At 39.8% G+C, this 21765-nt stretch overlaps 2 protein-coding genes and 1 non-coding gene across 18 annotated transcripts in view; 2 read left to right on the top strand and 1 right to left on the bottom strand.

Moving 5' to 3' along the window:
* CARS2 (cysteinyl-tRNA synthetase 2, mitochondrial) overlaps positions 1-7547 on the top strand; it is a 66014-nt gene extending 58467 nt beyond the window's left edge. The window contains exons 15-16 of one of the 2 annotated variants that reach the window (XM_037896898.2): positions 5674-5779; positions 7351-7547. In XM_037896898.2, coding sequence (XP_037752826.1) covers positions 5674-5739 — 66 coding nt within the window. In that variant the 3' untranslated portion in view covers positions 5740-5779; positions 7351-7547. Of the gene's footprint in view, positions 1-5673 lie in introns of both variants that reach the window. The other variant, XM_037896887.2, reaches the window with a different exon arrangement.
* The window catches only part of NAXD (NAD(P)HX dehydratase), a 74732-nt gene that overhangs the window by 12865 nt on the left and 40102 nt on the right, over positions 1-21765 (bottom strand). For 8 of the 15 annotated variants that reach the window (XM_043535519.1, XM_043535510.1, XM_043535515.1 and 5 more), the window contains 3 exons: positions 10479-10529; positions 10290-10394; positions 9797-9917 (listed from right to left, as the gene is read on the bottom strand). In XM_043535519.1, the coding sequence (XP_043391454.1) occupies positions 9797-9917; positions 10290-10394; positions 10479-10529 (277 nt within the window). Of the gene's footprint in view, positions 1-6689; positions 6810-8634; positions 8846-9796; positions 9918-10289; positions 10395-10478; positions 10530-21765 lie in introns of all 15 variants that reach the window. The other 7 variants (XM_037896841.2, XM_037896833.2, XM_037896803.2 and 4 more) reach the window with 4 other exon arrangements.
* TRNAF-GAA lies at positions 18806-18877 on the top strand. Its single transcript has one exon. It is a non-coding gene; the product is annotated as a tRNA-Phe (tRNA).

Genomic DNA, 21765 nt, shown 5'->3' with positions numbered 1-21765 from the left:
AAATTTAATTTTCCCATTACCTTAATTTCTGCAACTTTAACTTGGCCACATTGCCTGTATTTAGAAATATTTATTTTTGCCTTTCCTTGTGAAGTGTGTAATGAAATAGTTCTGTTTGTTGTTAAATGTAAGAAACTATACAGTACGTGCACCCACAGTCATGTTATCACCATTGTAGAAGCCACCTAGATGATAGAGCACTGGATTGATAGTCAGGAGACCTGGGTTCAAATACTGGCTCTGCCATTGGCCTGCCAGTGACCACGGCAAGTCATTTCATTTATCTGTACCTCAGTTTTCCCATATATAAAATGGGAATGATACTTACCCTCCCTTTTATAAAGTGCTTTGAGATCTACTGATAAACTATATAAGCAATGGGTATTACTATTTTTATAAATGTTAATTGTGACACCTTTATGTTGCATTACTTTGGGGGGGAGCGGGGGGGAGAGAGGGAAGAGATTGCCTGTGCTTAATAGGTTCCAGGTAGCATTTAAAGTGATTTTCTTATGGAGGTGGGGGAAGGGCCAAGTTCAGACCTTTTCAACTGAGATTTTCTTCTGTTCTTTGTCAACAGTGTTACTATGGAAAGGTTAGGTCACAGTATTAGATTTTGCATTTTTACTCTGAAGGCATCCAGGTTCATGAAGTGAATTGAAGATAGTCTGAGCATGCAAATAGTTTAGCTGTAATCTAACTCCTACTGCCCACAGGATCACTTTCCTCCATTTGCCACATATTGAGCTGCAAGGGCTCACAAAGCAAATAAAAAGAAAACAAAATGAATTCAGGCACATCCCCTCCTCCAGGCAAACAACCAGACTCACCCTCTTCTCTCTTTGGGCAAGGGTCACAAAGTCTCTCCCAGATCCAGAACAAACAGAATCTGTCCCAGCAGGGAAACAATTACTTGGGACAGCAACCCCTGCTCCAGTTCTCCGAAGTCCACCTCTGGGTCCTGGCCTTGACTTCCCCAAGACCCCTGAACATTATTGTTCATCTAAAATACCTGAGCTACTCTCACTTGAATTTTCTGCAAGAGGAATCACTGAGCCTTTTTATTTAGAAAGTGGGGCAATTTACATGAAAAACTAGGGAAATTTATTTGCACATCCTTAAACAATAGCATTTAAAATCCGGTTATCACAATCACACCCTCTCCAGTTCAGCTCTAAGGCTGTACTCACTCTCTGTTGGTGGGTGTGGCAGAGAAATATACTATGAGCCTCCCTCTCTCCCCTGCCAGTTGTCTCAGCAGTAATCCATCTGGGCTCATCAGGCCAAGCAACTGTGCTTTGTTGGTATCATCGAGAGGGCATGGATTCATTAATCACTAACAACATTTTAGCAGATGCCACCACAACATGCCCGGAAGTTAATTTTTCAATCACTCCTCCCTTCACCTTTCCTCTACCCCCGCCAAGATTAGGTTGTGGATGTGTTTCTCAGTGTGTACTATGTGTGTGTCAAGTTTCAAAGGGCAGAGGGGTTTTTTTTATTAGCTGTGACACAAAGATATATAGTTTTGGGGAAAATCTCTCTAATTCTGCTATTCTAAAGATAATATCTCACAGAATTTTCACTGGAAGGTCTTGAACTCTTGGCAGGAGGCAAGATGGAAAATCCTCTGTTCAAAGCTTTTATTTTGGCCATCTGAGTGGCAGCTGAGCACAAGCCCTGCTTATTAGCCGTGTGTCACCATCTGCCACTACCTCACAGCCTCTTAGCCTTCTAGTCAGTTGCGAATTGTGCAGGAGGCAACTGCTCTTCAAACTAAGCCAATTATAAAAGAAAACTATAAAGTAAAAGATTTCTGGAAGCCTCATATGTACACACCACCTAGAGGGTAAACAAAAGCAGACCCCACACCCCCACCATAAGCAGAGATGATGGGGCACAAATCAGTGAGGAAGCTTCAAAGAAGCAGAATTCCATGTATGTAACTTAAATAATGGGAAAAAGGTACTATCATCCTCACAAGAGTCTTAGTCTTGGAGACTCAGTAACTCAAGATATGTTTCAAGATAAAAGGTTGACACACTGCAGTAAGCGCACTGCAAAAAGGAAAAAGGGCTGATGACCAGTATTAAGACCTGTGAACTTTTTAAATTAAAATAAATAAAAAAGAATGAAATACTTCCAAGCAACAACAGGCAGCATAAACTGACAGAATCTCAGAGGATATGTCTTTGTGATGCTTTTTCAAGAATTTGGCCAGTTCAGTTAGAGACCTCTTTGACCTTCCCCAAAGGAACTGTAGGGCACCTTGTCTTGGAAACAGGTTCTGCAGTACTAAGAATTTAGATCGTGGCTCTTCCCCAGAGGCCAAATCTAAGCAACAGAGCTTTGTAAAAATGGGCAAGGACGACCATGTGGATGACCTTCCATATACCTTGCATGGAGCAGTGGCAGCTAGTGGCAATGGTGTTGGTCCATCACAAGATGGAGGTGATAAAACTGTTATTAAATGACACAGAAAAGAATTCAATAAATATTTCTGTTCTGTGTTTGGAAAGAAGCAGGATGGTGCACTTGTATCATACAAGGATGAAGCACTTTCCAGACCATTACAGAAGATATTAGACAAGAACTGCAAGGCATAAACATATTAAAATCAGCAGGCCTGAATAACTTGCACTTGAGTCCTAAAAGAGTTGGCTGAAGAGATCTCTCACCTGCTGATGTTAATTATAATAAATCCCGGTATACTGGGAGTACTTGTGGCACCTGAGAGACTAACAAATTTATTTGAGCATACGACTGAAAGAAGACTGAAAGAGTGCTAATGTGCCAATATTCAAAAATGGCAAGCACGATGATCTGGGTAACTACAGGTTGGTTAGCCTGACATCAATCCCAGAAAACATAACAGAAAAGCTGATATGGGATTCAGTTGATAAACAATAGGAATACAAATTAATACCAATCAACACTGCTTTATAGAAAATAGGTCCTGGCAAAGAAACCCGATTCAATTCTTTGGAGAGATTGTAAATTTGGTTGATAAAGGTAACTCCATTGATATAATAAACTTAGACTCCTTGTGAAGTGTTTCACTTAGTATACCAAGACACTCATTATAAAACTGGAATTATACAACGTTAATGGAGCTCTTGTTAAACAGATTAAAAAATGGGCTGACAAATCTAAAAAAGGAGTTGTCAATGGAGAATCATCATTGAATGGGGTGTTTCCAGTAGAGCTCTAGCTATAAGCTCAACACTATTGAACATTTTTATCAATAATCTGGAAGGAAATATAAAACCACTGCTGATAAAAATCTGCGAATGACAGAGGTTGGCAAAAAGGTAAATAATGAGGACAGGGTAGTCATACGGAGCAATCTGTATCTCTCTGTAACCTGGGCCCAGTCAAACAAAATGCATTTTGATACAGCCAAATACAAAGAATGCAGGCCACACTTACAGAACAGGGAACTGTATCTTGGAAAGCAGTCACTCTGAAAAGGAGCCACAGTGGACAAACAAACAAACATGAGCTCCCGGCACAATACTGTGGCAAAGTACGCTAATGCGATCCTTGGACCTATACCCAGGGGAGAAGTGAATAGAAGTACGGAGATTATTTTACCTCTGTACGCAGCACTGGTGAAACAGATACTGGAACACTGTGTCCAGTTCTGATGCCCACATTTTAAAAACAATGTTGAAGAATTAAAGGAGTACTTGTGGCACCTTAGAGACTAACCAATTTATTTGAGCATAAGCTTTTGTGAGTACAGCATGCATCCGATCAAGTGAGCTGTAGCTCACGAAAGCTTATGCTCAAATAAATTGGTTAGTCTCTAAGGTGCCACAAGTACTCCTTTTCTTTTTGCGAATACAGACTAACATGGCTGCTATTCTGAAACCTGTTGAAAAATTGGAGATGGTGCAGAAAAGAACCACAAAAATTATTTGAGGGATAGAGGAAATGCCTTACAGTGGGAGACTCAAAGAACTCAATCTGTTTCTTATCAAAAAGATGATGAAGACGTGACTTGATTACAGAGTGTAAGTACATTCACAAAGAGATAACAACAGGTATAAAGGGGATTTTTAGTGGAGAAAGGCATAACAAGAACCAATGGCTGGAAGCCAAAGCCAGACAAATTCAATTTAGAAGTCAGGTATAAAATTTTAACAGCGAGGATGATCAACCATTGCAACGAACTACCAAGACTAAATGCCTTTCTGGAAGATTGGCTTTAGACAAACACAAGTGATTGAGTTCAATACAGGGATAACTGGGTGAAACATAAAGGCCTGCATGATACAGTAGGTCAGATTAGGTGATCTAATGGTCACCTTCTGGCCTTAAACTCTATGAGTGTATGACATGAGATGATTTGGAGCAAAGATGATCAGCGGTTCAATTGGTCTAGTGGACCTGGTTCATTTCCTGGCTCTGCCATAGACTTTCTATGTGACCCTAGGCAAGTCACTTAGTCTCTCTTGTGCTTCAATTTCCTATCTATAAAATGGGCATTTCCCTACCGCACAAAAGATATACTGAGGTTAAAGCACATTAAAAATTGTAAGGTGCTCAGATATTAAGAGGGCACATTAGATAGGAACCCTCAGGCCCAGCTACCATTGCCAAAAAGTTTTGAACTGAAGAAGTTCCTATTCTGTAACTGGGTGCTAAAAACCCAGAGTGAGACTCCGGTGAGGATGCCATGCTTAGAAAAAAGAAAAAAAAGGTTCTCAAAAATTCCAAAAATAATTTCATCATTTTGCTAATATCAAACATGGGTAATTTCACCCTAAAAATCAGGAAGTTAAGTGAAAACAGGAGGTTATAAGTGAGCAGTCTTACTTATAGCACTTGCTGTTAAGAGCATGATATAATCAGAAAAATCAAAATGCATGGAAATATTCAACACAGCAAAACTCAGGTTATTCATAGTATGCCATCAATGCTTGATTTTTAAACGTTAATCAGAATGATTAGGTTAATTTTAGATATTCATGTTCACAGTTTTTTTAATTTTTATTTATTCGTATTTTAAAATGTGAGATATGGGCAAGTTCTAGCTATGACCAAATGCATAAGTAACACTGGTAAAGATAATGACTAGTGTAAAGATTTAAAGTGAAATATGTATAACGAGGCTGTAGACCAAGACATGAATTCAGAGTTCTGCTGTAGCTCACGAAAGCTGATGCTCAAATAAACTGGTTAGTCTCTAAGGTGCCACAGGTGGTCCTCCTCTTTTTGCAGATACAGACTAACACGACTGCTACTCTGAAACCTATTCCTGATTATGCTTGTCTAATTCCTGTCTGTAATAGGTCAGGCAAGTCGCTTAATTTTCTTTGTGCTTGTTTCCCCATCTACAAACTGCGCATAATGCCTCTTACCCACCTTCTTAAAGTAATCAGAGATCCTCAGATGAAAGGTGCTGTAAGTGCAGGTCTCACATACTGTCTGGCCCCAAACAGAATTATATTTCTTCCAAATGTTTCTCTCAGACAACATCAGTTTTCACACATAAATCTTACTTGGCCGCTTCGGATAGCTATCAAGGACCATTTTGCTTCATTAAATGGAAGATTCAGCTTTAAGAAAGTTATTTCAATTTGAATGAAATCCTCAATGAATACATTTATTTGACCTGGCAACTATTAATACTAAATGAGTAACATTTTAACCTTTTCTGTTTTGCAGGTTGGTCCACAAAGGAATCCTGGTGACATGCCCCAGCATGCAAAAGAACGGCGATATAAATGCTAATGACTAGGGCTGGAGTAATCACTCTAGTGATGTGGGAAAGGTAAGCTGGCTTTTATTTAAAGGGTGTTTATACTGTTATATTCCCTAATCACACTTAAAATTTAGCTAGGTCCTTGAGAGTAAGATACCAGTTGTTTGAAAGTTAAAAAAAAAAGTTGATTTCATTTTAATTTTCCAGTCATCTGTTTCTTTGATGGAGGCAGGAACTGAGGAGCTGGTCTGATGGCAGGTGGTGTAGAACGGTGCCAGGGAGACTACAGGCTGTGCTCAGCGTGTATCTTGAACCAGTGCACTGGAACTGCAATCTCTCAATCAGGTCTAGCTTGGGGATGCAGAAAGGGAACAAACATCCTGTCCTCTGTCTGATTAAGAGAGCAGAAGAATATATTGGATGCTCAAACATTGCAAAAGCAGCCAAGCAAGACAGGGACTCTAACAAGCAGCTGAATAACCACTTATCCAGCCATAAAGGGAGTAGGGGGAGGATGTGGGACCTTTAATTCAAGGCCTGAGTGGCACTGGACTGGCTCTTATGCCAGAAGGTGGCTTTTTAACCTCTGGTTCAATAGCAAGACATTCCCTTCACCTGATGCTTTCCTACTTTCTTATACAGGTCTCCAGGCAGTAGGAGAGGAACTGGAGAGAGTAGCATGCTGCTGCTACCTACTGATAGAGGGAGGCTTGGGGAAGAAGCTAGTGGCTACTTGTCAGAGACTCTCTCTTTTCAAGCAATGCTTTGAGGAGAGAAGCCAGTAACTGATATGGGGCTGGAGAAAAAAAACAATTCATTTTAAAAGTCAAAATACAGACACCTCAAGGACCTAACTAAATTTTAAACTTGTTAGGAACAAAAACTGGTATAACCACACTTTATTATTGCCCAGTTCTCCAAAGAATAATAAAAAGAAAACCTTAGAGAGCTGTGCCATATTGAATAAAAGCTGACTTACCTTTTCCCCTTATGCTGAGTACTCACGCCTGCCCTGATCAGTGATGGTACTGATATCACCTACCAACAGAATGGTGGGGCACATCTTTGTAGAGCAGGAAGTCAACAACTGTAGACCAGGCTATAATGTAGAATTGCAAAAGAAAAGAAAAAAACGTGTATAAAACTTAATTAAAAGCCTTGCCAATTATGTTCACTGGGCAGTTGGCAGTGCATACCTGAAACTGAGACTTTTAAAAACATTACAACTCCTCTCACTCTCCAGAAAAAACAGTAGAGAATTATTACTGGTTTCTCAGAGAGCTATGTATGTGAATAAACAATTCACAGATCAGAAGGGACCATTATGATAATCTAGTCTGATCTCCTGAACAGGCCACAGAACTGCACGGAATGCTTCTGCATCAAGCCCGTATATTCTGTTTGAGCTTTAGCATATATTTTACAAAAATATCCAATCTTGATTTAAAAAGAAATCAAGTGACTGAGAATCCATGAAACCCCTAGGTAAATTATTCCCACGGTTAACTACCTTTACTGTTAAAAATGTGTCTTATTTTATTCGGAATTTGTTTATCTTCAGCTTCCAGTCACTGCACCTCATTATGTTTTTTTCTCCTGGATTAAAGACCCCTACTATCAGAAATCTTCTTTCCATGTAGGTACTTATAGACTGTGATCAAGTCATCCTGTGACCTTCTCCATGTTAAGCTAAATAGATTGACCTTCTTTAGTCTGTCACTCAGATTCAAATACCAAAGAAAAAGGCTACTTGTGATGACTATATTTGCCTTACAATCATCTGAACAGAAGTATGCAATTAGCCAATGTAAACAATCAATAAAAAACTAATGCTCTATCTACAGTTTTCATTGCTTCAGGCAGCTGTATCCTCAAAGCTTTCCTCTGTACCAACTAAGCACAAAGCAGCCTGAAAGCTTTATCTTCAAAATTCCAACTTTTACCTTTTCTGTAGCATATTCAGATTTAGTTTTTACATTTTTTCACTAGATGTGTAAGAGGTAAGGGATGAGGTCCAGAAACTGCAGCATTTAAACAATAAGGATTAGTGTGCTAAATGCGCAAGCCGAAGCCATAGATTCCTGGAAGGAGAAAGGTAAAGGATAAAGATTGTTGGAAGATGGCAACTTTAAAAAGTACAAAACCTTTCAGAACATGGAATCGTACCTAGGGCACACTTTCCTAATCCGATAATAGGGATTTTCCCCAGACTGGAATCATCATGTGTGTTGTCTCATCTGATAAAAAAATTACATCAGACCAAGAGACCATAATTACAGATGAAGCAGCAGAAGTAAAGACTAAAGATCTTGGAAAGACATGGTATGGAGATTGGTCCTTAGGTGCAGCACAAAAGCAACAAGCAGTGTCTCCTCTCTCAATGCAATTTTGAGAAGCAGTTCTGTGGCATCAAGATGCCTCTTAACATTGCCAGAAGTCCCCAGACTCAGTTGGTTGATCTAAAGAACCTCTGTCAACAGGAGTCTGAGATGCACTTTGCAAACTGAATACTTGTATTGGTTATAACCTCTTCCCAGGCACGAAAGACAAACAAACATGGACATTTGTAACAGACATCATATCCCTGTATTAAGCCCAGGACCTGAAGACTGCTTTTTTAGCAACGTCAACAATGCTGCCCGAGATGTAAAAGGACCCAAGACAGGGAAGATATTGAATATATGGTCTGATGGGACCAATATAACAAGTAAGGGAAGCAACCTAACACAGCTGGGCCTCTGACAACACATATAATGGCTTGGCAATTGAAAAAAGTTGTTTTTTAGAATGAAAAACAAAATGAATGGCTATACAACTATGAAAAAATAGTACTCCATAGAGCCAGAGAAAGGGCCGGGGGAGGGAGGAAGAGAACAATTAGGAAACCTCAAAGACACCAAGCCTGCTCTGAGCTTACTGCACACCTGGTGGTCAGAAGGCACTGGAGAACAGATGGGGCACTCCCTCTTTTATGGCCTCTGAATCCTGTGTGAGGAGAGAGGGTGGGGGCTGAGTGGCCCCATCTTCTAGAAAATTCTGAGGATGCACTTATCCAAGGAGTGGGGAGCTGCATAGGCAATTTTCAAAAGGAGAAGAGAGAGCTATTGCCCCACTTTCCACCATCCAGGAAAACACCTGTATGTAATAAGGAAGCAATGAAGAAAAACAAATATTGCAAAAATCCTACATTGTTCTAAAACACTGTTGGCAACTAACACGGGACAGCCATACACTGGAAGTCAGGATATTCTGACTTCCGACAGTGTATATATAAAATAACTGTTAAAGTGGCATATACACTTGTCTGAAATTGGTAGTTCATATCAGCTCCTGTTAGACCTCAGCTATCTCGTTTGTTATGTAAAACATGGTTACAGTGTCACACGGGGATTACAGCATTGTTTGAATTAATTTTCTATTGATTACTAGAAAACTTGGCATCAAGCAAACAACTCCTTTTTTAAAAACTGCTAAGTAGTAATTTAACTTTTTTAAATAGAAGTTTTAAAAGGGGCAAGAGTTATCTACAAAGAATTTAGCAAAAATGTTGCTAAGTCTAAAGTATGTGGCATGTACATTAAGTCTAATAGACATGAGTGATGTATATCACTGCCTACAGAGTTGTTGATAAAGAGTTTGCAGATCTACATAAGAGGATGGGCAACATCACGTGACGAAGCAGCTGATGGAGCCATTCAATACATCTTCATTCCTCATCAATACGTAGTGAAACAACTAAGTTTCCCTTGAGTAAATACACCTGGAACTAGTTTGTTAATACTTTGAACTTATAACTGCACTCCTTTCATCTGAGGATTTTAAAGAACTTCACAAAAATTAAGCTTCTCAACACGCACGTGACGTAGATAAGAATTATGCCCATTTTAAAGACGGGAATAAGGAAGTTAAAGGACTTGCACATCAAAGCCACTAAAAATCACACACACTTTTTAAGCATCAAGCTTCAAAAAATATCTGAAGTGCTGTGCAAAAACGTGTCAGTCAATCCTTGAATCAAATGAATCAGCTACAGCTGGATCACAACTTTAAAAAAAAAAAAATCATACAGCTGAAGACTTCACTTACCTTTTTCTCCATCTGAAATAAGATCTCGTTCTCCTTTCTGAACAATTGTCAAATTCCCCATGGCTTGACTGAGCCGTAACACACATCCATGGTGATCATTGCTATCCACAGGATCTCTAAGCTACAACACAAGAATTCCATACAGAATAATTCATTTTACCATTAATGCAAAACCAAACAATTTAAGTCTATGAAAAAAGATTTGTTATTCAGTCTTTCTATACTTTTTTATATTCTTTCCATTCATCCATTTTGTGCTGCCAAAAAAGAAAATTGTTACAAAAGCATCTTTTTTTTGCTTGCTTTAAGGATGTGCCAAGCAATGATCCAGTGTTGTCATGATAACTATCACATGCAGATTTACTTATCCCCACGATGCTTTTTACGTAGCTGAGGAACAATATGAAAGTTTGATACAATATCCACAAATATCTTTTGAAAGATGAAACAAACACATACTTATGTATCACCAAAAAATTAATCAGCAGCTCACCATAGCTTCATAAAGTCTGCTAAACTCCATATAGTTTGGAGTAAGAATGGCTCGCTGGTAACCTTGAATAAGAGAGGGTTGTTGGGAAATGAGCCACAATCCATCCTGCAGAAGACAGTTAAAAAAAGAATTTATTTAATAGCTTTTTAAATGTCAGACAAATAAATGTATGAAAAAAAAAATACTTACAGCATCAATGACAATAGGAATTCCTTTGACCTTGGCTTTTTCTATAATACCCTGCAAGAAATGCAAATGATTTTAAGACGCGTGCTGTGTTAACTCCCAAAAGATCTAAATGAAATTCAGCAGTTTATTTCAGTCTAAAAAACGCTGCCTAAGGAGTCTGGTCACACAGATCACCATTTCAAAGAAAAAATTAAAAACATGGTTAGAGAAGACACTTCCATATCAAATTTGTGCATTTTACAGACAGAGATATCCTCTAATTGCTAGCAATGCAAATTTAGTAGGACGTCTTAAAGATAAGCTGTGCTCTTTCTGGTTCACATTTAACTAGCAGCAATGGAATCCTGCAACTGAAACTAGGATAATATTTGTGTTGATGTGTGAATGAGAAAATAATCCAATTCACACTCCCGTAGCTGTACTGACTCCAAAATACTAATAAGTAAAACGCAGTAAAAGAAAAGGAATAAGATGATGACTAAATAAGTTCAGGAAATATATCTGCCGAGCAAGACTGCGTTAGGTTTAGTCACTTTTCTGACCATAACCACACTGTAATATGACTGTGTTAATAACATACCTTGTGTGACAAGACAGACATGAAATGATTTTACACTAGCAGAATGAGTTTAAAAACAAACAGGAAGGGTGGACTTTTATTTGCAAAAAGAAAAGGAGTACTTGTGGTACCTTAGAGACTAACCAATTTATTTGAGCATAAGCTTTCATGAGCTACAGCTCACTTCATCGGATGCATACTGTGGAAAATACAGAAGATGTTTTTATACACACAGACCATGAAAAAATGGGTGATTATCACTACAAAAGGTTTTCTCTCCCTCCACCCCACTCTCCTGCTGGTAATAGCTTATCTAAAGTGATCACTCTCCTTACAATGTGTATGATAACCTGGATTTGTGCTGGATATGGCCCACCTTGATTATCATACACATTGTAAGGAGAGTGATCACTTTAGATAAGCTATTACCAGCAGGAGAGTGGGGTGGAGGGAGAGAAAACCTTTTGTAGTGATAATCACCCATTTTTTCATGGTCTGTGTGTATAAAAACATCTTCTGTATTTTCCACAGTATGCATCCGATGAAGTGAGCTGTAGCTCATGAACGCTTATGCTCAAATAAATTGGTTAGTCTCTAAGGTGCCACAAGTACTCCTTTTCTTTTTGCGAATACAGACTAACACGGCTGTTACTCTGAAACCTTTTATTTGCAAAGTTTCTTGCAACAAGTACATACCAGTCCAAAAATAAACTGTCTCTCTGTCCCCTCATTAATCACTGAAAGGCAGCAGTGATTAATAAAAGCTTTTAGAATGTTGTTTGTCATTGGCTTATGCACTGACGCTTGAGGATTTAGATCTCCCCCCCGCCCACATATAATGTAACAGGGAATGTTATCTAAATGTCTAATCATTTTTTTTTTTTAACCCTACTAAGCTTGTGTTCAGATGATATCACATGGCCATGCGCACCACAGGTTAATTATGTACAGTAAAATTTGTGTTATCCAGCACTTTATTAACAGGCACTTCTGATATCTCCCAATACAAATCATCAATCTAGTAACCGGCAACCCCCATTTCCCCAATGTGCCGGATAACAAAGCTTTTACTGTATTGTGTAAAAAAATATTTTATCATCAGTTTTAAATTCACCAAATATACTCTGTTCTTGTACTATGAAGGAGAGCAAATAAGAGAGTGTCCAGTTTGTCTTGTCTATCATCATCACCACCACCACCACTCCCATAACCACATTGGTTGTTGGGGCACCATCACTGATAAGCAATCAACCAATTGTCTCCACCCCTGACGATTGTGTGTCAGTGCTCGAGTCTCCGCGAAGTCTGTTCCTGTCCACTCTTTTATGTTGTCAATCCATCGCTTCTTCTGTCTCTTCTTCTCCTCTTTCCCTGTACTATCCCTTGGAGGATGATCTTGGATAGGCCAGTGAGCTTGTTACATGGCCGTACCACTTCAGCTTGCACTTCTTCACGGTCGTCAGGAGGTCTTCATATGACTTGGAGCGTTGGGTGATGATGTTGCAGACCTCTTCATTAGTGATGTGATCAAAGTAGGAGATGCCCAGGATTTTATGGAAGTATCTCATCTCTTCTACCTGTATTTTCCATTCAAGTTTTGCCATAAGGGTCCATGTCTCGCGCGCACACAGAAAAATTGAGATGACCAGTGCGTGCAGCAGTTTCAGCTTGGATTCCAGAGAGATATTCTTATTCCTCCAAATTGGCTTTAGCTTTCCTACTGTTGCTTGCGCAGTTCTTGCCAGAATTTCTGCCTTTGATCTTTCATCAGTGATGATTGCCCCCAAATACCTGAACTGTTTCACTGTCTCCAGCTCTTGTCCACTGACAGTGATATGTGAGCTGATCCCGTCATGTACGTTTATCATCAGCTTGGTTTTCTCTGCACTGATTTCCATACCGTATTTTGCAGAGCTTTCATCCAATCGTTTCACAAAAGTGGCAAGCTCATCTTCGTTACCTGTCAGGCCGGTCAATGTCATCAGCTAACCGAAGATTTGAGATTGTTTGCCCCCCAGGGCTGATTTTGCATATGTGATCTTCCAGGGCATCAGTCATTTTGCGCTCCAAGTAGATGTTGAACAGCGTGGGCGAAAGAAGGCAGCCTTGCCGGACTCCAACAGCGTTACAAAACCATGCTCTTATTGTGCCATTGACGAGAACTGTACTGCTGGCCTTGGCATACAGTTGTTTAATGGTAAGAATAAGCTTAAAACCAACACTGTACTTCTTCATGGCTGCTCAGAGAGCTTCATGCCATACTCTGTCAAACGGCTTCTTGAAGCCAACAAAGACATGGTAGATGTCCTGCTGATGTTGTAAGTACTTCGCACATAGAACATGAAGATTAAAAATCTGTTCCGTGGTAATTCTTCCAGCATGAAAGCCAGCCTGTTCTTCAGCAATGATATTCTCTGCTTGTGGCTTCAATCTGTTCAATATGACTTTCAACATCACTTTGCTGGCATGGCTAATTAAGCTTAAAGGCTGGTAATTTTGACACAACTGCAGGTTGCCTTTCTTTGGCAGAGTGATGATTAGTGACTGTGAACACATGGAGGGCCACTCACCAGTCTGCCAGATCTTGGTGAGTACATCTATTACTATTTCTACTCCAAATTCCTTCAGTTCGGCTGGGATGTTGTCAATACCTGTAGCCTTTCCACTCTTGAGTGATTTCACAGGTGTCCCCACTTCTTCACGCAGTATTGGAAAGTCATCCTCCTCTTAAATCTGGACTGTCCAGGGCACTAGGATCTCCATTTGTCTGGTGACTGTATACATCAAAGCAGTAATTTGTCCATCTGGACAATCGAGATACAAAAGGAGCACTTAAAAGATGACAAAGTCATTTCGAAGAAACTAAATGAATTCTTTGCTTCAGTCTTCACGGCTGAGGAAGTTAGGGAGATTCCCAAATCTGAGCCGTCCTTTGCAGGTGGCAAATCTGAGGAATTGTCACAGATTGAAGTGTCATTAGACTAGGTTTTGGAATGAATTGATAAATTTAGCAGTAACAAGTCACCGGGACCAGATAGCATTTACCCAAGAGTTTTGAAAGAACTCAAAATTGGAATTGCAGAACTATTAACTGTGATTTGTAATCTGTCCTTTAAATCAGCTTCTTACCTAAAGACTGGAAGATAGCTAATGTAACGCCAATATTTAAAAAGGGCTCTAGAGGCGATCCCAGCAATTACAGACTGGTAAGTCTAACGTCAGTACTGGGCAAATTAGTTGAAACAATAGAAAAGAATAAAATTGTCAGACACATAGAAGAACATAAACGGTTGGGTCAAAGTCAACATGGTTTCTGTAAAGGGAAATGTCTTACTAATCTATTAGAGTTCTTTGAGGGGTTAACAAACATGTGGACAAGGGGGATCCAGTGGACGTAGTGTACTTAGATTTCCAGAAAGCCTTTGACAAGGTCCTTCACCAAAGGCTCTTACTTAAATTAAGTTGTCATGGGATAAGGAGGAAGATCCTTTCATGGACTGAGAACTGGTTAAAAAGACAGGGAACAAAGGGTAGGAATAAACGGTAAATTTTCAGAATGGAGGGGGTAACTAGTGGTGTTCCCCAAGGGTCAGTCCTAGGACTTACTCATAAATGATCTGGAGAAAGGGGTAAACAGTGAGGTGGCAAAGTTTGCAGATTATACTAAACTGCTCAAGATAGTTAAAGACCAAAGCAGACTGCAAAGAACTTCAAAAAGATCTCTCAAAACTAAGTGACTGTGCAACAAAATGCAAAAGAAATTTAATGTGGATAAATGTAAAGTAATGCACACTGGAAAAAATAACCCCAACTATACATACAATATGATGGGGGTTAATTTCGCTACAATTAATCAGGAAAGAGATCTTGGAGTCATCGTGGATAGTTCTCTGAAGACGTCCATGCAGCGGCAGTCAAAAAAGCAAACAGGATGTTAGGAATCATTAAAAAAAGGGATAGAGAATAAGATGGAGAATATCTTATTGCCCTTCTATAAATCTGTGGTACGCTCACATCTTGAATACCGCATACAGATGTGGTCTTCTCATCTCAAAAAAAAATATACCGGCAGTAGAAAAGGTTCAGAGAATGGCAACTAAAATGAGGGGTTTGGAATAGGTCCCATATGAGGAGAGATTGACGAGATTAGGACTTTTCATCTCGGAAAAGAGGAGACTAAGGGGGGAATATGATAGAGGTATAGAAAATCATGAGTGGTGTGGAGAAAGTGAATAAGGAAAAGTTATTTACTTGTTCTCATAATATAAGAACATGGGGCCACCAAATGAAATTAATGGGCAGCAGGTTTAAAACAAATAAAAGGAAGTTCTTCTTCACACAGCGCACAATCAACCTGTGGAACTCGTTGCCTGCAGAGGTTGAGAAGGCTAGGACTATAACAGGGTTTAAAAGAGAACTAGATAAATTCATGGACGTTAAGTCCATTAATGGCTATTAGCCAGGATGGGTAAGAAATGGTGTCCCTAGCCTCCGTTTGTCAGAGGGTGGAGATGGATGGCAGGAGACAGATCACTTGATCATTACCAGTTAGGTTCACTCCCTCTGGGGCACCTGGCATTGGCCACTGTCAGCAGACAAGATACTGGGCTGGATGGACCTTTGATCTGACCCAGTAAGGCCATTCTTATGTTCACCTGTTGATGATGTCTTTCTTCTGCAAGACTGTTCCCTTCTTTGTCTTGAATTGCGTTAGCATTGGTCCATCTTTCCTTCGTCAGATCTTTTATAATCTGGAAGACTCATTTGCTATTTTTATTGTTGATACATTCTTCAGTTTTAGAGCATTGTTTTTCTATCCATATCTCCTTGGCCACCTTCATTTCTTTCTTGATCTTTCTGCCAATCACTCTGTATTTATCAGCTCCCTCAGTGCGATTCTCGTCTCTCTTGAGTTCTTTTCTAATGTCACACATTTGTAGTATTTCATTTGTGACCCAAGGTTTTTTCTTCTTACGGTGTTTCCCAAGAATGTCCATTGCTGTCTCATTCATTACAGTGTTGAAATTGTTGGTCATTGTTTCTACGTCTTCCTCCAAAGCAAGCAACGGAGCAAATTTTCCACCAATCATTGCTTGGAATGACTCCGCAATGCTTTGGTCTCTAAGTCTTTTGAAGTCAAACTTGATTCTGCTGAACTTTGGCCTAATTATTTTCCTTAGCCGCAGCCAAAAGTTTAGCATCATGAGGTTGTTATCACTTCCAGCATCAGCACTGGGGAAGCTCCTTGTTTTAGCTCTGTTGATGCCAGAACGAAATCAGTTTTGCACAATGTCGTCGTCGATCTGACTGTGATGAAAACCATCAGGTGCATGCCATGTTGATCGTCTGGATGCTTTATGTACTCCTAATGCATTTACAGGAACCAGATTGTTATAGCTGGCAAACTCCAAAAGTCTCAATCCTCGCTCATTGGTTACCGCATTACAGAAAGGGCCACAATAATTTTGCCAGTCTGCGTGTGCATCAGTACCCACTTTAGCACTCCAATCTCCCTGTACAATCAAGATATCTTTTTTGTGTACCTTATCAATGATATCTTGGAGCTGATTATAAAAATCTTCAATTTACTCATTGTCATAGTCTGTTGTAGGGGCGTAGACTTGTACCACTGTGATATTGAACGGTACAGCCTTTAGACTGATGGAAATAAGCCTGCTGGATATTGGGTTGCATCCTAATACTGTATTCTTGATATCCTTATGCAGAAGAAATCCTACACCGTTGATATGTTTGTCCTCTCCACTGTAATAGAGTACATGGCCTTCTTCTGTTAGTACCTCTCCAAAGTTCTTCCGTCTGACCTCAGAGATTCCTAGGAGGTGCCAGAGGTATTGTTCCATTTCATCTGTGAGTTCTTTCAACCTCCCTATTTGTCTCCATGTCCTTACATTCCATGTGGCTATGGTAATGTTCTCTCTTCCACAGAGCCTCTTTATTGGGATTACACCAGCAGTATACTTGTCGCGTTCACCCTGGTAGGAGACGGTTGGCATGGTCATTATTAACCCAGGCTGCAACCAATCCAGTATGGACATGGTTGACTTGCTCATCATATGGTGTGTCTTGGGCAAATTTTTAACCTGGGGGAGCCCATCCCTCTCCAGGCAGCCCCCTTTTAGTTGCCTCTTACAACATGCAGGAGCAGCAGTGGGGACTATTCGGTTCCCAAGCCCACAGGGGGCATACTTGTCTATACTATTTTTTATTCTATATCGATCTATCTTGTGCTCACAAGCTCATTTCTTCACCATATTAGATAGCTCTAACCCTTCCATTCTTCTAACGATTTTCCCTAATGGTCTTTGGACCCCCATCTACTTCTGATATTGCTGACGTGACCAGAACTGAACACATTGCCCATTCTTTGCATACCCTAACACTTGTTTTTTGTCTGATTGCCGCTGTGCAGCAAACATATGTTTTGAGGGAGCAGTCCACATTAACACCCAGAGGCTTTTCTTGAATGCTTACTGTCAATTTAGAACCCTACGCCGCTTATAAAAAGTTCAAATTAGTCTTTCCAACATGTTTAACTTTTAATTTGTTAAGGATTAATTTCAGTATGCTGTCATACTGTTCATTTACCTTTTTTTAGGACCCAGCAAAGTTCTTCAATCTTCTCATCTCAAGCAATCTAAATAATTTTGTACCATTTACAAATTTTTACCACCACACAAATTTACCTACTCTTATAGATCATTAGTAGCGATATTTAACAGTGGCTCTAGTATGGAGCCTTGGGACCCCCCCACAATTTTCTAAAAGATATGTTCTAGTTCAAGCAGGAATTAATTCAGAAAAGTTCTATGGCCTGTGTTATGCAGGAAGTCAGAACGGATAATCACGGTGATCCCTTCTGGCTCTATAATCTATGAATTAATCTTCTGGAATATTGAAAACTGACTATGTATTCCTACTTTTTGCTTTCCTGCAAAGACTTTACGAAAGTCCAAATGAAACATACCGACATGCTTTCCATTATTTTGCTGAAACACACAAAATTCTAGTAGATTTGCACAGCATGATTTTCCTTTACAGAAGCCATGCTGGTTTTGTCCTTATATCATGTGCATTTACAATTATATTTGGTTGCTTTAATCAGTTCACTTGGAAATAAAGTAAGTGTTTTGTTTAATTCCCAGGACCAACCCTAACATTTTTAGAATATAACACCATCAATTACTGCAATCTGGTATTGTAGCCAGTTTTACATGGACTGCATATTTTTGTATCTCAGTCACTTCATTCTTAAGCTTCTTCAGTACTCTGGGATGATCACCATTCAAACATGATGACTTACTGCTATTAACCTAATCATCATTTGTTTCAGAACCTCATCTTTTGACCCCTCAATATTTTGACAGTACCTCATGCCTATTACCTGAAAAATTAGATATAGGGTAGACACCTCCCCAATATATTCTGTGGAGAAGACTGATGCAAAGGTACCCAACAGAACCTCAAAAATCCAATCTCACTTCAAACACTACTCATCTTCATCACACTAGTAACTCGGAATATTCAGAAGACATCTAAATGGACTCTCTTCTCCTCTACACAGGATACAACGTACCATAGCAGTTAAAGGTTAACTCCCCCGTTCAGAACAGGATGGGAACACCACCTACTTACAGGGTCTTACTTTGGAACCTTAAGTTATTTTATATGCCAACATCACTAACTATTTCACTGTTGATAAGTCAAAGCAAAAACACCCAGCTGCTTGAAACAGCTCAGCTGGGAATGAGCTGAAATAGCTCAGTTGGGAGAGCATTAGACTGAAGATCTAAAGGTCCCTGGTTTGATCTCGGTTTCAGCAGATGATTTTGGGATAGCTCAGTGGTTTGAGCATTGGGCCTGCTAAACCCAGGGTTGTGAGTTCAATCCTTGAGGGGGCCATTTAGGGATCTGGGGCAAAAATTGAGGATTGGTTATGCTTTGAGCAGGGGGTTGGACTAGATGACCTCCTGAGGTCCCTTCCAACCCTGATATTCTATGATTCCATGACACACAGTACTTGTCATGCTCCAATACTCTTATTTATTTGAATGAACATTCAAAGGCAATAAAACAAGAATTAAAAAATGTAAATCTGTCTACCAAAGATCAAATATCAAAATAATATAAAATGTTTACTATTATTAAAAAAATATGGTAACTGTCATTGGAACAAATAGAAAACAAGATACCAAACACCCTCTGGGCGGAAACACATCTTCATGAAAAACTCATGAGATTTGCACATTTAAACCAGTGTTCCCAAGAAATTTTTATTGCTGCTGAACCTCAATCTAAAACAAGCTAATTTTCTACAACACCCTCTGAGTCAGAAGCACCTACTCTGACAAGAACCTATGTAAAAATGGCACCCTCTTGATCAATAGATCTGTTCCTTTCGTTATACCTGCTGCATTTAGTAACAAAGCAGACTATACTCCTTTTTATTTCTGTTAAACTTGTAGAGCAAAAAAATGGAGAACGAGTCAAGTACTTTATTCTATCTTGTGCACCAAAAAGAGAATTATTTACTATATTCCAACAACACTAACACTTGTGCAAATCCACTGAAGGCTATGGAGTGGCACATGTGGCCAGCAGATCGAGGGACGTGATCGTTCCCCTCTATTCAACACTGGTGAGGCCTCATCTGGAGTACTGTGTCCAGTTTTGGGCCCCACACTACAAGAAGGATCTGGAAAAATTGGAAAACGTCCAGCGGAGGGCAACAAAAATGATTAGGGGACTGGAACACATGACTTATGAGGAGAGGCTGAGGGAACTGGGGATGTTTAGTCTACGGAAGAGAAGAATGAGGGGGGATTTGATAGCTGCTTTCAACTACCTGAAAGGGGGTTCCAAAGAGGATGGCTCTAGACTATTCTCAGTGGTAGCAGATGACAGAACAAGGAGTAATGGTCTCACGTTGCAGTGGGAGAGATTTAGGTTGGATATTAGGAAAAACTTTTTCACTAGGAGGGTGGTGAAACACTGGAATGCGTTACCTAGGGAGGTGGTGGAATCTCCTTCCTTAGAAGTTTTTAAGGTCAGGCTTGACAAAGCCCTGGCTGGAATGATTTAATTGGGGATCGGTCCTGCTTTGAGCAGGGGGTTGGACTAGATGACCTCCTGAGGTCCCTTCCAACCCTGATATTCTATGATTCTATATTCTGTGTGCGCTGAGGGCTTGATTTGGCTTGCAGAACCTTTAACAGTGGTAAAGATTTAAACAACAGAAAGAATGAACCCAGCTTGATTGAGGGGATATGTCAACGCTGCAATAAAAGACCACAGCTGGCCTTGGTCAGTTGACTCAGGCTCAAGGGACTTGGGCTGCAGGGCTAAAAATTGCAATGTAGACATTCATGCTCAGGCTGGTGCCTGGGCTCTGAGATCCTGACAAGGAAGGAGGGTCTTGGAGCCTGGACTTCAGCCCCAGCCTAAATCTCTACACATGTCAGCAACTTACGTGTTACCCTGGATTTGAGGGATGTGTACCACAAAATATTATCAAGCCAACTGCAACCACGTTATGTGCATTCAGCCACTATTAATTAATAAAAGAGAACACCGCATAGTTAAGGGTTAATTGGAAAGCAGGCTTTTAGAGGCAAAGTCAAAACTAGCTGGCAGTTTCTGCTAATCAGAATGGGAGGAAGAGAAAGAAAAGTAAACAAATGAGACTGAAAACCTTGGTGGTTAGGAGACCTTAAGTCTGGGCCCCACTAATATTAAAAGTTTATTGAAAGTTAGGAGAAATGATAGCTCATAGTGACCTCTCTGCTGGGTTATGTGTTTTGTAACAATGTGTTATAAAAATACTAGATAATAGAGTGTAATTTGGAGCAGTCCTCCGAAGTCAACTTGAGACATTTTTCCCCCGACACCTTTTCTCCCCGGCGGGTGAGCAACTAGTCACTGCAAACCTGCTGTTACTCACTCACTATCGTTCCAGATGTTAGGTAAGTATCTGGGATGTTCTGAAACTATTGCTTATCTCTGAGTGTGCTTAAAATCTAAAGATTTTAGATAGAGTTTTAGATAGAGCACGCTTACTTGCATTAATCTTTTATCAGACGGAATTGCTGTGTTCCCATTGATTTATTCCCGATACCGGCTGGAGTGAAATAGTTAAATTACCCCTGCTGGGGGTTCTGAAAATCCTGAGTAACAGAGGCATCCGTTTTATGAAAATATTTGTCCTTCTGTATATGAACTATTCACGTACTAATACAATTCAAACTGAAAGCTAGTTAAGAGATCTAATTTTAACATGTACAGTATGCATTAAAAAGTTTACCATCACCCTTGTAGTTTAAAGGGGGGGGAAGGGGAGTGGTCTTTGGCAGAGGAAAAGGAAAATCTTAAGATGATTTGGGGAAAATTAAAAAAAAAGAAGAAGCAGAAACACCCAATCACTGAAACTAACAAAACTGGAGAAACTGCATACAAATTATTCCCCAAACAGTTTTCTTTTGCACAGGAAACAAATATAGGCAAGACCTACTTCTAAGTTTCTCTCTGAAATCAAAAAGAATCCTTTGCCAGTGAACTTGCTTGGAATCCGCAATTAAGAGCTTTCACAGTACAGGACAACTGTACCTGTATTCCCCTCAACAGTTGAGCAAAGGCAACAACTCTTGGCTTCCAGCTCCCCAGCTGTTGCCTCTTTTGGGTCTCTCTCCCTTCTGACCAGAATATTCCCAGGCT

This window comes from Chelonia mydas, chromosome 1 (genome assembly GCF_015237465.2).
Source record: "Chelonia mydas isolate rCheMyd1 chromosome 1, rCheMyd1.pri.v2, whole genome shotgun sequence".
Lineage (NCBI taxonomy): Eukaryota > Metazoa > Chordata > Testudines > Cheloniidae > Chelonia > Chelonia mydas.
The sequence above is the reverse complement of the archived record's forward strand: the minus strand, read 5'-3'. Positions and strand labels throughout refer to the sequence as shown.